Genomic DNA, 16,360 nt, shown 5'->3' on the forward strand with positions numbered 1-16,360 from the left:
AAATGGCACATCATGCGTGTGACTTACACGTGCATGGAATTCTATTTATTAATGGGGAAAACTTAAAGGTCATAATACGCATGGAACATCAGCACGAAAAATTCACGCACGGCTTCGACTCACAAACTGCTCTTTGTGTCAATGAGCCTCTCTTGAGGAAACACTATGTGATATCAGAGCTCAGACTTCTCTCTGCTGTGTTTACCCTCAGAGGCCTACGGTCGGTGCAGCTTTTCGCGCTCTCACAAGACCTTGGCGCTGATATACCAGCTTCTCCTCTCCCGTCGCGCTCTGCAACTTCGTCATCTGCGAATTGTGAGAGATGTCGCCGCTAATATGTTCCTGTATCTTAATCTAACTATAACTAGGTACTTTAAATTCGTATATTCTCTCGTCACTAGACTTAAGATTCTTCAAACTCTTAAAATTACTACTCTCTTAATAAGCTTATAGGGAGTTTAAAAATATTAAGTCTGTATTAATATTATAAATTAAATAAATTAAGTCGTGTTTTGAAAACATTGGCATTGAAAGTTTACTAAACATGAATATTTTATTACAGTCAGTTAAGTCAAGTAGTGTATCACAGGGGTTTGAGTTTACTAAATTTAAGCCAATAGATACGATGTCGTCCGATAATTTATTTTATCTTAGAATATTGCTGTTGAAATCCCCAGCAAGGATACGTCCGAATAAAGGATAGACATAGAGGAAAATAAGTCAATTAAATTTTGGTAATCAATAAATCTGTGTGGTATATAAATGCCGCCTAACAAAGTTTTTAATGAATATAAGGTATTTGTGATCTAAACAAATATCCATTTAACGGAGCTATCAATCGGATGTTTACTTTGCACTGAGACGTTTACTTACATACTCCCACAGCGTGGCTACCTCAGTATGAACGAAAGAGATCGTGGCAAATACACTCCTCTAACGAATCACATACTAAGCTTTGAGCGTTAATATGGCATACACGAAGCCCAGTTCTCTGATAACGCATCGTATAGCTGCTCGCACTCGGCGTACATACATTGTCATCCATCATCAATAAACCAGACAATCAGTAACTCATACGCACATATTGCTTTTGCTATAATAATTAGTCTACGCATCATTATAAAACATGAAAATGAGTCTTGAAAAATATTGAGGTACCTAATTAAGAGAGTAGTAATTTTAAGAGTTTGAAGAATCTTAAGTCTAATGACGAGAGAATATACGAATTTAAAGTACCTAGTTATAGTTAGATTAAGATACAGGAACATATTAGCGGCGACATCTCTCACAATTCGCAGATGACGATGCGTATTATGACCACCGTATTATGACCACCATGCGTATTATGACCACCGGGTCTACAAAAAGTTTTTTGCTTTTCTGAAAAACCGAGCTGGTAATACAGCGCCTTCAAGTTTTTCCCCTTAATAAATAGAATTCCATGCACGTGTAAGTCACACGCATGATGTGCCATTTGCTGTGCTTCTAATTTTGCTCGATTAATAATTGATACGCCTATAAATGATTTCGACAGAGTGATATTGTACACTATTGGTCTAACTAAATATTTAATTGCCATCCCAGTTCCAAAAAAGAACGCAAGCACTCTCGCCAAAGCAAATTTAAAAAAATTTTTTTTATAATACGGTTGAATGAAAACTTTTATTACGGACATGGGTATAGAATATAAGAATTAAATTATAAATGACACCTACGGCACACTACCACCAGAGAGTCGGAACAATAGAACGAAGTTCTAGAACTTTCAATGAGTACAAACGCTAATATATATCGGTTGATAAAACTAATCGGGACGTATACCTTCAATATTTCGTTTTTGTTTTAACACGACCCCCTTAATGGCACATAATTGTTCATATGAGCTAGTATTCGGTAAAACGAATAATTTACCAAAACAATTAAATAGTATAGATGTGGGAATGATATTACTGAGGGAGTGATATTACTAGAATAACCCTACCTATCCCGAACCATACCTAAGAGAACGACGAGCAGTAGCATACATTCCAGAGGAAGACGAGCCAAAGGAGTAAAAGACGAGAACGACGACGATACGATGATAATGACTAGAAAAGAGGAAGTTTTTGACGAGATCTAGTTGAGAGAAGACGTGCGTGTGTGAAGAGCAAAACGACGCGACGACGATCTTAATTCTACACCAATTGTGAAATCATTTTCATTTAAATAAACACTTAAATTTATATATATTTTAAAATAATAAAAACCCCACATTTGGGAGCTCCAATAAGGTTGGAAGTGATGCGTGAAAGTTGTACGACGTGAACGAGACACATAAACCCTTTCTGAAACATACATTTTTTCAATTATGGAGTGTCTAAACGATTTAATTCAAATAACTTAAAAACAGCGTCAAAAGGAAGCATTTGGGCTCTGCACAAATTCGTGTTTGAAATGGAGGGAGACCGGAATAATCGCAAAGGGCTTCGCGAACTTGCTGGCTTCCAATACGACGAAAATGACGCAGTGTATAAATCCAAAAGTGTATACGTGCAGGCAAAACTAACTGAAAGGGATTTAATTTCAATATGCCTAGTTTTAAACATAAGCCACGACGTCGAAAATATGCAATTGCATATTTTTAGCAATCTTCGATTTGGCCAACTTCTCACTGGCAGCGAAGTGGAAGATCCAGAGGAATTTGATGAAGAGAGTGAAGACGAAGAAGAATACCAAAGCGACGACGAAGTCGAGAGTATCAGTGCAAATTCCGCAGGAACAAATCCAACGAGTAAAAGAGAACCAAAGAAGAATTCACAACCAGTGCCAATTCAATGCGCGTTTCGCTTTAAGTTTTCACGATATAGAGGAATCTATAAAACAATTCGAGGGCACAGACGAAATTCCAGTCGAGGTCTGGATAAGTAATTTTGAGGACCAAGCTGTACTCATGGGTTGGAACGAAATGCAAAAGCTGATCTTTGCCAAAAAGTCGCTTAAAGGTGTCGCGAAATTGTTTGTGTTGAGTGAGAAAGGAATAAATTCGTGGAGTGTTTTAAAAGAGTCTTTGTTGAGCGAGTTCAGATCAAGAGTAAGCAGCAAACAAATACACAAGCAACTTGGAGAGAGCAATCGACGCGCGAACCAAAGTGTACAGGAATATTTTTACCGTAAAGATATTACCTCACGGGGATATGTTGAAGAAGACGCTCTTATCTAATACGTGATCGACGGTATTGATAAACTCTCAATCAACAAATCGATGCTTTATGGAGCCAGAAACATGACTGAATTCAAATACAAATTAAAGGACTACCAAACAATCAGTGCAAAATCCCATTTCGTCGAAAGCAGTGCGAAGAACAAGAAAGCTCAAGCAGTGCACAGTGATTTTAAAGGTGGCAAGAAGGAAATCGTTTGCTACAATTGTGGCGAGAAGGGACATCTGTCTAGTGGCTGCAACAACAAAGAGAAAAGCAGAAAATGTTTTAAATGCAACAAATTCGGTCACATCCCCAACGTGTCGATACAGTCGAAGAATGCAAGACAAACACGCGAGTTTTAAGTGAGCATAACAACATGACGAGCAAAGTGGTTTCAATTAAAACTCAAAATTGTATTGCACTGTTCGACACAGGCAGCAAATTTAATATTTTGCGCGAAGATTTATACGATGAGCTAGCTTTGCCGAAGCTAAAAGAGTGCAGTGTATACCTAATTGGATTTGGAAAAAATCGCAATGCCAATTCGATCAAGCCAATTGGACAGTGTAAGCAAGCAGTGTGGATCGACAACAGCCCCTACGATTTGAATTTCTACATAGTTCCGCTTGATTGTATGGACACTCGAATGAACATTGGCGAGGAATTGTGTTTGCAAGCAGAGATATCGTTCGGACCAAGTGGTTTGCGTGTGCGAAATATAAATAATCTTTGCCAAGAGAACATCCCATCTATCTTGCTGAAAATTGACACGGTTATTAACAACGATGAACTCGATATAAATGAATCAGCCAGTGCGTGTGCGAAACAAGAAGTGCGTTAACTGATTACGAATTATAAGCCGCTAAAATCGAAGTCGACAAACATTGAAATGAAAATCCTCTTAAACGACGAATCTCCATTTTTCTCGCGTCCGCGCAGATTCGCTTTCGCTGAAACGAATGTAATCGACGAACAAATTGAGCAGTGGTCGGATAACGGCATAGTCGAGGAGTCTTTTTCCGAACTTACAAGCCCGGTAGTGCTTGCGAAGAAAAACGACGGTTCGCAAAACCTTTACATTGATTTCAGGCGTATAAGCAAGGTAATCCTAAAAGATCAGCTCGACTGCTTGCAAGAAGCGTTGATATTCAGCAGGATCGATTTGCGGAATGGCTTTTCCATGTGCCAGTGGCTGAATCTAGCAGGAAGTACACTTCGTTCGTGACGCAGAGTGGGCAATACCAATTCCTTAAGGTGCCTTTTGGTTTGTCCAATTCACCTGGTGTGTTTCAGAGACACATAAATGCGATATACCTTATGTAGACGACATAATTATACCAGCGAAGGACGAAGAGGAGGCAGTTTCGAATCTCAACGAAGTTATATAAACTTGCAGCGAATATGGTATTGAGCTTAGCCTAAAAAAAAGGAATTTTCTGCAGACCCGTATCCAGTTCTTTATCACATTATCGAGAACAAAACAACTTATCCATCTCCTCAGAAGATCGACGCCATTTGAGAAGTTTAAGACGCCACAGAACCTAAAGCAGTTAGAAAGTTTTCTAGGACTCACAGGATACTTTAGGAAGTTTATCCAGAATTATGCTCTGATTTCGAAACCCTTGACTAACCTTACCAAAAATAAAGCTGAATTTGTTATTAGCCCTTATGAAGAGAATGCTATTGAATCCCTAAAGAAATATCTGACTTCCACCCTTGTTCAAGTAATTAAAAACCCGAAGTACGACACCGAGGTACACACCGACGCCGTGCTATTACAGAAATCAGCTGACGACGGCCAATTTCACCCAGTCTACTTTATGAGTAGGAAAACCATCGAAGCTCTAACCAAATTCACAGTCTATCTACTTGGCATCCCTTTTAAGATTGTCACTGATTGCAATGCATTCACGAAGACGCTGGACAAGCAAAGTCTCTGCACCAGAGTGGCACGTTGGGTACTATTGCTTCAAAATTACGATTACAAAGTGGAACACCGTTCAGGTACACGTATGAACGCTCTCTCCAGGTACCCAATAATGGCAATCGTAGACGACTCCGTAGCACTTGGCTTTAAATAAACTCAAGAAAAGGACGAACACTGAAAGGCGATCTGCAAACATATAGACGATTATTCCCTAAAGTTCGGAATCCTATACAAGATAGTAAACGACACAGAACTTCTTGTTGTCCCCAGGGATATGGAAAGACAGATCTTTGGCAAAGCAGACGACAGAGGACATTTCGCCGTCAAAAAAACGAAGGAGATGATTTGCAACGAATATTTCATCCAAAACCTTGACGAAAAAATACAGAAATTCATCGACTGCTGTATTCCATGCATTTTAAGCAACCGCAAGAGTGGCAAGCAAGAGGGCTGGGTACATCCATTGCACAAAGAAGATTTTCCATTACATACGTACCACACCGATCACTTGGGTCCATTAGAATCTACAAGCAAGAATTACAAGTTAATACTCGCCGTCATCGATTCCTTAACGAAGTTTTGCTGGCTTTATCCTACAAATCAACAACTGCAAGCGAAGTCATTACAAAACTACGAGGACAAAATAATGTGTTGGTCAACCACGTGTAAATGGACAAGTGGAGAGACTGAACGCCATAATTATCCCATTTTTGTCAAAACTCAGTGTGAATGATCTTACAAAATGGTACAGACACGTTGATCGAGTTCAACAAGCCATCAACTCTACTTTCCCGAGAAGCATCAACCCACACCTTTTGAGCTTTTAATCGGAGTCAAAATGAGGAACAAAGATGACCAGCAGCTTCGTGAGCTAATCAACAACGAAACCTTAGCGCTGTTTCAGGACTCTCGTAATGATTTAAGGCTGAAGGCAAAATCACAAATTTTAAAGCTTCATTCGGAAAACAAAAGGACTTACACTCTGCGACGCAAACCATCAAGGCGACATGGTAGCCATAAAGCGCACTTAATTTGGTGGAGGTCTCAAATTAAAGCCGAAGTATTTGGGTCCTTACCAAATCACGAAAGTCAAGCACAACAAAGCCTACGATGTCCAGAAAGTCGGCAACTCAGACGGTCCAAAAATTTCTTCGACCTGTGCCGAATATCTCAAGCCCACGACTAAACATTCGAGGCAAATATTTAATCAGAATGGCCGAAAGTGGGAGTGATATTACTGAGGGAGTGATATTACTAGAATAACCCTTCCTATCCCTAACCATCCACAAAAAAGAAAAACGAGCAGTAGCATACATTCCAGAGGAAGACGAGCCAAAGGAGTAAAAGACGAGAACGACGACGATACGATGATAATGACTAGAAAAGAGGCAGTTTTTGACGAGATCTAGTAGAGAGAAGACGTGCTTGTGTGAAGATCAAAACGACGCGACGACGATCTTAATTCTACTCCTATTGTGAAATCATTTTCATTTAAATAAACACTTAAATTTATATATATTCTAAAATAATAAAAACCCCACATAGATAATATAGAAGCCATATATAATATAAATGACTACGCTAAGGTAAGTAAATATGGATATGCTACAATAAAACAAAGAGTTCATAAGAGAGATTAAAAATGTTTATAATTGTATTTCATAATTGTATTTAGTATGTCCATGCTTAGATATAAATACTTATTCTTTACTTATGAATATTATTCGTAATTTATCTTTTTTTGTAACTTAGGAAAAACTTGTTTTTTATTATTCTTTGAGCTTTCTTGAGCTCCCTTAAGCTGGAGCGCTAAAGCTTATGCATATACTTGAGTTAGGTTATGCGGTCTGCGCGTGCAACAGAATGCTGACCCTTAGGTATATGACCGGGACTTCGTTTATGTAAACACTGCAAAAAAGTGATACAGTGTGTTCATTTTAAGTACATATAATTAAATTTTTGCACCATAAGTTTAAGTTAAAAAAAAACTTTATTTAATTTCTTATTCTTAAACTGGTTACAGTTTTTATATTTAAAGAACACCGACTTGCTATTGACAAATCTCAAACTGAACTCGCTTCCTAACTCCTCCTTCATTTACGATCATACCTCGCTTTTGAGCTTTAGAGCTTTTTGTGAGTGGCTTTTGTTGCTAATGAGTGACTCTCTAACTTTGGACTTTAGACTCCAGACTTGGGTCCCGAAATCTGAGTATCCTGAATTGTGGGAACGTGCCGATAGTCTGAACAGCGGCTCTTTCTAATTGTTTAGTCTACAAGCTGAGGTTTTTGTTTCATGGTAGTCTTCCTGTGTCTTGTTTATAGCTTGGTTTATTTCTTGGATGGTGACTTGATTATTATTTCTTAAAGGGTGTCTCGAGGGTAACTGTATATATGTGTGGGTGTGTAGACATGTGCACAGGAGTACGTTGAACTATGGATATGTCACTCCCCCATCCGTTGAATTTAGCCTGTCCTCAAGTGGATAATCTTGGATATAACATAATGTTTTCTTCTACGTTAATTTGATTAGGTAGATCGTTTACAACTTCTGTGTTCTGTGGTGGTTCTTCTTTTGATTTTAAGTTTTCTTGGTATGTTCCTAAATTTATACCATAAATACAATAAAATGCTTATAATAATAATTCTAAAAGTTGTTAAAGTAATTGTTTGAAATACATTATAATATCTTGTATGTGATTCAATTATTTCTTTTGTTTGGATATATGACAATGGTCCTAATTTTGTTATATTATTACTTATATAATCGCTCTGTGTGAAATCTAACATTGAGTTAGAAAGAGTGTATTCATCTAGTTGTATTGAACAATTAAGGATTTTAACGATATTACTTCCGACAATAGAAATTTCTTTATTACTGCAAATTTTGATTTAGCAATGTTTTAGGGATGTTCCATGTCAATAAAATATTGGGTTCAACATAATTAGTTTGGAAATTTTTATCTTGTCTAGTTATTCCGTTTATGCATTCGTCAGTTACTTTTTTCTCTGTTTCTTTATTAAATACTTTATCTTCATAAAGGAAACATTTTTCAAATATATTTCTGTTAGAATATTATTATTTTCGCCAGGATAAGGAATAATTTCAAAAACAGGAGATTTGATTATCTCTGAAGGGATATGGGAAATAATGAAAATTTCATTTGTGTCAGTTTTGAGCCAAGTAGAAGTATTGATTTTTAACAATTTTTCAGGGTTTCATTTTTTTTTTAATAATTATGTTTTAGTAATTTGGGATTGAATAACCCTAACCTTGTCATTTGCATTCCTAGTTCTATGTCTTCTACATATTCGGTGAAATGTTGTAAATTAAATATTAATACGCTGACCTGTTGATCTCTTTCTCCTTTTTCCTTAAGGTTGTTAATTATTTCAATTCCATTGTTTATAACGTCTATGATCCTATTTAACTCAGTATTCTGAGCACTAGTGTCTATTAAATTATTAATTTTCCGTCTAAATAATGGTATTCGTAAATAGTTGGGATTTCTACTGATCCTGTTTTAAATATGAGGTATCCATTCTGAGCCTTTATAGGATTTATCTCAATACTTTGTCCGATTGTCAATTGAATTACAGTTGCTAATATAATAAACAAAATTTTTGGTTTCATTGGTCCGTTCGTTTCCTTCCGTTGGCCTGGAATTATTATCATATTTGCTTTTATTAATTTTATTTTTCTTTTTAAATTTTGTTTTATAATGTATTATTTTTCTTCCCCTGTTAGGTTCTTCAAAATGTTTTTCGTCAACTTTCTTTAAAGTACCTGTTTTCTTAAATTGTTTGTAGTCTTAGACTTCACTAATGGTGCTTGTTTATATTTTAGCTCTATCTCAAAGTCATGACGTTTTTCATTTAATTTTTCAATTCTGTTATTTTTTTCATTTGTGTGTCGTAAATTGGGGTTCCTGCATACATAAAAATATCAGCTTTGTTACATTATGTTTGGTTTTATGATTGTAAATATAAAGGATTAGTTCGAATTTGGTATATCTATTCTCAATATCTGATTCACTTCCTATGATTCTTAACTTTTCATTTACTGTTTTGTGGAATCTTTCTATATCTGAAATATCATTTTTACTAGATGTTATTCTAACCAATCTCTACCTGTTACTTCCACTAAAGTAACAAATTTAGAATATACGTCTATGCATGATAAAAACTGTTGTTTGCCTACCATATAAAAATCCATAATAAATTTTTCCCTTATATTCTGAATTTCTGGGTTAATTTCAAATGTTATTTTAGTATTTCTATGTTCTGTTTTGGCAATATTACAAATTTCACATTCATTTAATATATTTTGAATTAATTTTTGATAGTCAGGGAAGTAATATTTTTCTAAGAACCATTTGGAAATTTTCTCAATCCCTTGGTGTAAAAGTTCTTTGTGTTGTTTTAGAATTTTTTTTAAAGTCTGTTTAAGTCAGAATATCTTCATATCTTGTTGTCATCTCACTAATATTGTTAAATGATTTGCACTGATAATTTTTACATAAGTTTTTTGGAATATAATAATATCTGAGACGTCAAGGAAATAAATTGCACTCTTTTTGGTACATAAATACTCTTTAATTATTTCTTTCGCTGAAGTTTCTGTCATTTCTTTATAAATAATTTTAGTTTTTAATTTATGAAAATAGTGTGTCACTTCTGTCGTATTTTCGTTTCCTTTTCCTATCTTGGTTCAAGATAATGCGTCTACGTAATTCTCTTTTCCTGGTAAATATTTTATCTGATAGTCGAATTCATTTAATTTTATTTACCATCTTTGTAATTTCATATTTGGTTCTTTGATATTATTTAACCAAACTAAAGGTTTGTGGTCACTTAATATTTCGAAAGACCTGCCGAATAGATATGACCTAAATTATTTGGTAGCCCACACGATTGCTAAAAGTTCTTTTTCTAAATTGGCATCTCGTAGTTTTTGGAAAACTTTCTTCAATGATAGAATGTGTTCTTCCAATGAAGTGGAATAAATTATAATATCATCTAGATATACTAAACAATCTTTATAGATTAAATCTTCTAATAAATTATTCATTCAATTATTTGAATTTGATGGAATCCTTTAGCTAAATCAATGGGTGTGAAATATTGACATCTTCCTAATTTGACCAATATTTCGTCCATTCTGGGTATTGGGAATTTATCATTTATAGTGGTTTCGTTAAAATTTCTATAGCCTACTACTAATCTGAATTTCATTTTTCCGGATTCATCGCTCTTCTTGGAACTATCCAGATTGGTGAACAATAGGGAGATTTTGATTTACGAATTATTCCCTGTTCAATCATTTCATTTATTTGTTTATTGACTTTTTCGTCAAAAGTTTAAGGGTATTTATATGGTTTCCTATATACTGGATCTTCATCTTCATGCTTGGTTTGAATTGAATGTTTATTCGTACTTGTAAAAGTCAAATTTTCACTTTCCTTTTACTGAATGTCATTAAATTCAAATAAAACCTTTTTTAAACTTTCTTTTTCTTCCTCATTCAAGTGTTCTAACCTGTTATCATTACATTCTTTTAATTCATTCTTTATTTATGGCAAAATTAAATGACTGGTCGTTTGACAAAGGTGGATTAAGGCATTCTGATGCGGTCTTATCCTTTTCAATTTTCTTTTCAAACGATGGTGGATTAAGGCATTTTGTTGCGGTCTTATCCTTTTCCATATCCTTTTCTCCATACTTTATATAAAGTAAGCTGTCTCCTAACATCACAGTTTCTTCCTCATAATTTATTTTTGCTTTACTTTTTTTTTAAATAATCTGTGCCTATCAAAATATCGTAATTGTCAGAAAATTTATGTAAATAAAATTTCTGTTTAGAAGGACAAACTTTGCAAGGATCTAATGTCCCACTTTTATTTAATTCCATTGATCCATTTATTCTATACACTTTTATTTTTTCTTCCTGTTCTTTATTTTCTGCGAAATTTTTGTCATTAAATTAATAGATGACCCTGTATTTATCATAGCACTAAAGAGTTTTTCCTTAATCATTACTCTGACATATGGGCAACACTTTCTGTATCCAAGGCAGTTTGCTGAAAATTTACGTACATTCTATTTGTTCCCTTTGTCTTTTAACAGGTGCACTAGGAGAATTATTTGAAGTAGATGCCTGGAAATTTAAAGGGTTTTGTGCCCTGCCTTGATCTAGGTTTCTCTAAACTCGTGATAATTTGATGAATTATTTGAATTAATATTATCCCTTGAGTTGTTATTGTTATGCCTTGGGTAATTTTGAGAATTAAACTTTTGATAATAATAATGTGAACCTCCCGAATACTTTCGATTATCATGACGTCTAGGTTTATAGTTTTCGAATGGGTCTGCATCCCAATGACTTAGAATCATTGCTGCTTCTTTTAGGTTGGCAAGAGTTGTAATATCTTTTTTGGATAAACAATTATACAATCTGTCAGAAAGTTTTCTCTCGATACAATCCTTAATAGTTTTATTTAATGAGCTTGTATATTAAGAAATCTTTCTGTTGGGTCTGACTCTAATTCTAATTTATTATGTATTTTTGAAGATCTAAGCTTAAGTTCATTTACGAACTTACTGATGCTTCCTTGGTAAGGGGTGTCCCATCCAGTACATGATGATGTCTTCATAAGGCCTGTGGTCCTTGAAGGCCTTGATTAGAGCTGCTTTTGTAGTTACCAAAGCGTTGGATTTTTCTTTCTCGATGACTGCTTGCGCTGAGTCGACAATGGTCCTTTCGATGGCTCCATATATGATGTGAGCTTGTCTGGCATCTGGGGTAGGGTATAGTTGTAGGAGGTACTCAACCCTGGCGATATACCGGCTTAGCTCTGCTGGATTTCCATCAAAGTATGGCAATTCCTTAATTTGCCCGATCAATTGATTCAAATGAATCTCGGACAGCTGTGGTAGCGCTGATGGATTAGCCATTTTGTCGTTTTCTTTTTGTTTTCAATATAGGCACTTTTAATTTTAGATTAAGTGCGTATTGACCGATCTGGATTTTTGATTTTTAATTCATTTTTGTTTTCAATATAGGCACTTATAATTCTTTAAATTAAGCGCGTATTGACCGATTTGGATTTTATTCAGATTCTGCGTGCGAATGATTTACACACGGATTCTTTTGCGGATATCTTTTTATTTTCCTTGTTTTTCACGGAATTTACGCTGATCAGGATAAACTAGTCGTATAGTATTATCCTTCTTTTTGATCAGTACCGGTGATTCTTAAAGGACTTTTTGAGATCCTACCGAATTAAATTCTTGCAACATACGTTTAAGTTAAAAAAACTTTTTTAAATTTCTTATTCTTAAACTGGTTACAATTTTTATCTTTAAAGAACACCGACTTGCTATTGACAAATCTCAAACTGAACTCGCTTCCTAACTCCTCCTTCATTTAGGATCATACCTCGCTTTTCAGCTTTAGAGCTTTTTGTAAGTGGCTTTTGTTGCTTTTGAGTGACTCTCTATCTTTGGACTCCAGACTTGGGTCCCGAAATCTGAGTATCCTGAATTGTGGGAACGTGCCGATAGTCTGAACAGCGGCTCGTTCTAATTGTTTAGTCTACAAGCTGAGGTTTTTGTTTCATGGTAGTTTTCCTGTGGATTGTTTATAGCTTGGTAATTTTCCATTGGCTTGTTTACAATTAAATTTGGATTCTTATTTCTTAGAGCGTGACTTGATTATTATTTCTTAAAGGGTGTCTCGAGGGTAACTGTGTATACATATGTGTGGGTGTGTAGTCATGTGCATAGGAGTACGTTGAACTATAGATATGTCACTATAAAATACTGCCAACAATCTGCTGTTACTGCTGCTGGGATTTGTGTGGAGTTATTCAACTCCTCACATTCCACACCTACTGTAAGGATTTGGTATTTAATTCAAGAAAAAGATGTTGAATTATTTGGTATTTAACTTAAGAAAAATATGTATTATTTTCGATATTTTGATTTGATTGAATAAAATTGTGGTAAAAAGTAGACGTGCTACAAAAGCACAAAATTGAAACGCTAAATTAATACTGAAAACGAGAACTTTTGTGTATCAACTGAACATTTACTTCGAGAAACATTTAATAAAAATTCGCTCCCACTCTCATGCGTTTTATTACATCTTAGGCATAGAGTCCTTGCGATGCTCCTGCTGATTCCCTCTTTGCTTTCTCGACGTTCCCTCTCCGCTTTTAATTCCGTTGCAATCAAATCTCCCGAGCCCATCATCCATCTCATCCCACTGGGCACCGATACCCATCAGTAATCGATAGCCCAGCGGCCTTCGTTCAAATCTCCCGTGTCAATCTTCCATCTCATTTCACTGGGCACCGATACCCATCAGCTATCGATAGCCCAGCGGCCTTCTGTCAAATCGCCTACGTTGATCCTCCATCTGTTCTTACTGGGGACTTCATACCCATTAGCTGGGGCTGCGTTTCTACTTGCTTGCCGCGGTGTTCTTCATACACTATGATTGCATTTTGTGTGCCTATCGATCGCAATATCGGCCAGTGCCAATCGACCACCTATCGAGGCGCTCCATTCCCTGCTTTATAGTGATTATGCAACTTTCATGGATAACTTTCCAAATTTCTTCACTCTTTTCTAACTCATCCCTTCTTTCTCCTTTTCTCTAGATCAAGCTTCTTCATGGGCTAGAACAATGCCGCCCATCGTCTTTACTTTCCGAAACGTACCGACTCCTTGCGAATGTTGACTAGACTCTTTAGGATCTTATTGGTTTATTGGCCTGCGGTGGGGGATACGGGAAGTACGTGCGCTGATTACCCACGAAATTTTACATCCGTATTCTTGCCAACCAAGTACGGTTCCGGTTGGGGGGTGTCGAAGCGATCGTCGCCCTTTATAAAGTGGGTGGCCAAGAAGTTGTCCATCCTCGTTGGATACTTGAAGGCATTATTCGTGCTGGGTTCCGTCTCCTCCAACGCCCCGTTCCCTTGGCCAAGAAGTGGCCCATCCTCGTTGGATGCTTGAATTGTTCATGCTGTGATGCGCCTTCTCCACCATCGAGTTCGCTTGGCCCTGTACCAGAACAATTTTCTGATCTGTACCTAGGTTTGGTTCTCCTGTGCGTTCTTGTCGTCCTTATGTTATCCTTGACTTGTTCCTTGTATGTGGTTGCCGCGTAGTGACTTGCATTATCCTTGGACTTGTCCTTAAAGATACATCGTTTATCCCTTTAAAACCCTTAGAGTTACTTTTGGAATCTTTTCGTAGTCTCCTTTGAAAATCCTTGGAGTTATCCTCGGAATTGTGTCCCTTGAAAATCCATGGAGTTGTCTCTGAAGTCTTTTCGTAGTGTCCTTTGAAAATCCTTGGAGCTTTCCTTTGAGTTTCAACATTGTTTTTGCTCGAGCTGCTATATCAGCTTTCTTAAAATAATTTTCCGTTTTTTTTGTGTTTACGTATTGTATTTTGTATTTTTTTGGCGACGCAAAATCTATGATTTTTTAAGATCCGTCGTGTCTTGGGGAAAATTATGCTGCGAGCCCCTCGGCCGCTTTTTATAAATGGTGTTCCTTGCCCCACACGACGTCACCCACCGCTGGCGTCCATTTCGTCTTATAGTTCCGTTCCATTCCATTCCGTCTTATAATCTCGAAGATATTGCGGAGTTTGTGGTCCTTCTCCTCCGCAGTCTCAGATGGTTACTTAAGGTCTTTCTGTCGTATAGGGCGCTCGGTAATGTTGGTTCTTAATGAACGACGGTGTGTAGCCTATGAATTCCGAAAAGCTTGTGGGCACTGCCAGCAGGATTTCAGCCATTTTTTGTCCTAGTTTCCTTGGTCCCGCCCTGCGAACAGCGCTATTATTGTCTTCACCGTCCTATTTGCTCTCTTGGTTGGATTATTCTGCGGGGTGTACGGAGCCGTGAACTGCTGTTGATGCTTTGTTCTCATTTCGGCAAACTGTACTCCGTTGTATGTTATGACTATTTTAGGGACCCCATACATCGTAATTATGCGTTCCCTGAAAGTATTTTTTAGGGATTCTAGCGTCTCGTGTTGCAGTAGCAGCAGCATTTGGTTGAAGTGCTTTAAACGCGCCAGGGGTCCGACAAAGTCGTCAGAATTTGTCAGCTGCCTGCATCTGATTCGGATTGTCTCGCATCCTCATACGTGGGATCGAGCGTCTCTGGGCATTCCTGGGCAGTAGAACAGCGCTACTATTTACCTTCGGCTTCCAACATGGCCAGCCGCCGGTGAGTCATGGTTTTCCTTCAGCACCGTTTCCCGCAGAGCTTTCGGGACACACATCTTCTATGTTGTAACATCCTCGCTGACCGCTATAAGAGGTATATTCCTGTAAAGGGTGTCACCCTCTATCACGTAGTCCCGGTATATTTGCACCCGGATTCTTATCTTATCTTTCCGCGAATTTCCTTAATCCAGCAACGGCTGTAGAAGCTTCCGCAGGAGGAGATCGCTTCGTTCAGTTTCCTGGGTCAAGATTACCCCGATGCAGTAGTCGCTCGCGTCCACTCGCAGCATAAATCGAAATCCGGGGACGCCAGTAAAGGGTCTTGCCTTTATCTTTTCGAATGCCTGCGTCCACACCCACTTGTTGTCCTTGCGTAGCAGATCCTTAAGCGGTTTAACTATTTTTGCGAAGTCAGGTACCATGCGGTACCATGAAGCTACGCTCATGTACTGTTGATAGTAACTTTAGTTCGGCGATGGCTGCTACCTTCACCGGATCCGTACCTATTCCTTCGCTTGTCACTCGATGACCAAAATATAAAACACTTTTTCCTGAAAAATTGGCATAACCTTAGCCTTGTGTTCTTCTAGCATGCGCCCGATAACTACGGTGCCATTCTGGTAAGCAAATGCGTACGGTGACATTTCGAGACTGATCACACGGTCCAGCACCCGTTGGAAGGTCACAGATGCCGAATGTAGTTCAAATGGTATTACTCTCCACTGAAATAAGTCTTTTCCCGGCACTTTAAACGCCGCGAACTGTCTTCTGCGCTCTTTGAATGGGAATTACCAGTACCCATCCTTTAGGTCGAAGCGGCTTATTTACCGTGCTTCTCTCAGTTGGTCGAGAACACGATTTATTTGGGGCTTTGGATAGGCATTTTTTACGGACTTTGCGTAGATTTACCTGAAGTCGACGCACAGTCTTCACTTTCCCGTTTTCTTTTTAACCAACACGATGGAAAAGTTGTACGGGCTTGTTGGATGATCGTGCCCCTTCGC

The 16,360-nt window shown here is 37.4% G+C and overlaps 1 protein-coding gene across 39 annotated transcripts in view; it reads right to left on the reverse strand.

Moving 5' to 3' along the window:
• Positions 1-16,360, reverse strand: part of LOC108032711 (meiosis regulator and mRNA stability factor 1) — a 430,692-nt gene that overhangs the window by 62,585 nt on the left and 351,747 nt on the right. Inside the window, exon 9 of one of the 39 annotated variants that reach the window (XM_050890039.1) lies at positions 6,937-7,017. The exons of 35 other annotated variants lie outside the window; for them this stretch is intronic. In XM_050890039.1, coding sequence (XP_050745996.1) covers positions 6,943-7,017 — 75 coding nt within the window. In that variant the 3' untranslated portion in view covers positions 6,937-6,942. Of the gene's footprint in view, positions 1-6,936; positions 7,018-8,524; positions 8,769-12,982; positions 13,001-16,360 lie in introns of those variants that run through there. 3 more of the 39 variants (XM_050890041.1, XR_007765278.1, XM_050890044.1) reach the window with 3 other exon arrangements.

Source organism: Drosophila biarmipes, unplaced genomic scaffold (genome assembly GCF_025231255.1).
Source record: "Drosophila biarmipes strain raj3 unplaced genomic scaffold, RU_DBia_V1.1 ptg000015l, whole genome shotgun sequence".
NCBI lineage: Eukaryota > Metazoa > Arthropoda > Insecta > Diptera > Drosophilidae > Drosophila > Drosophila biarmipes.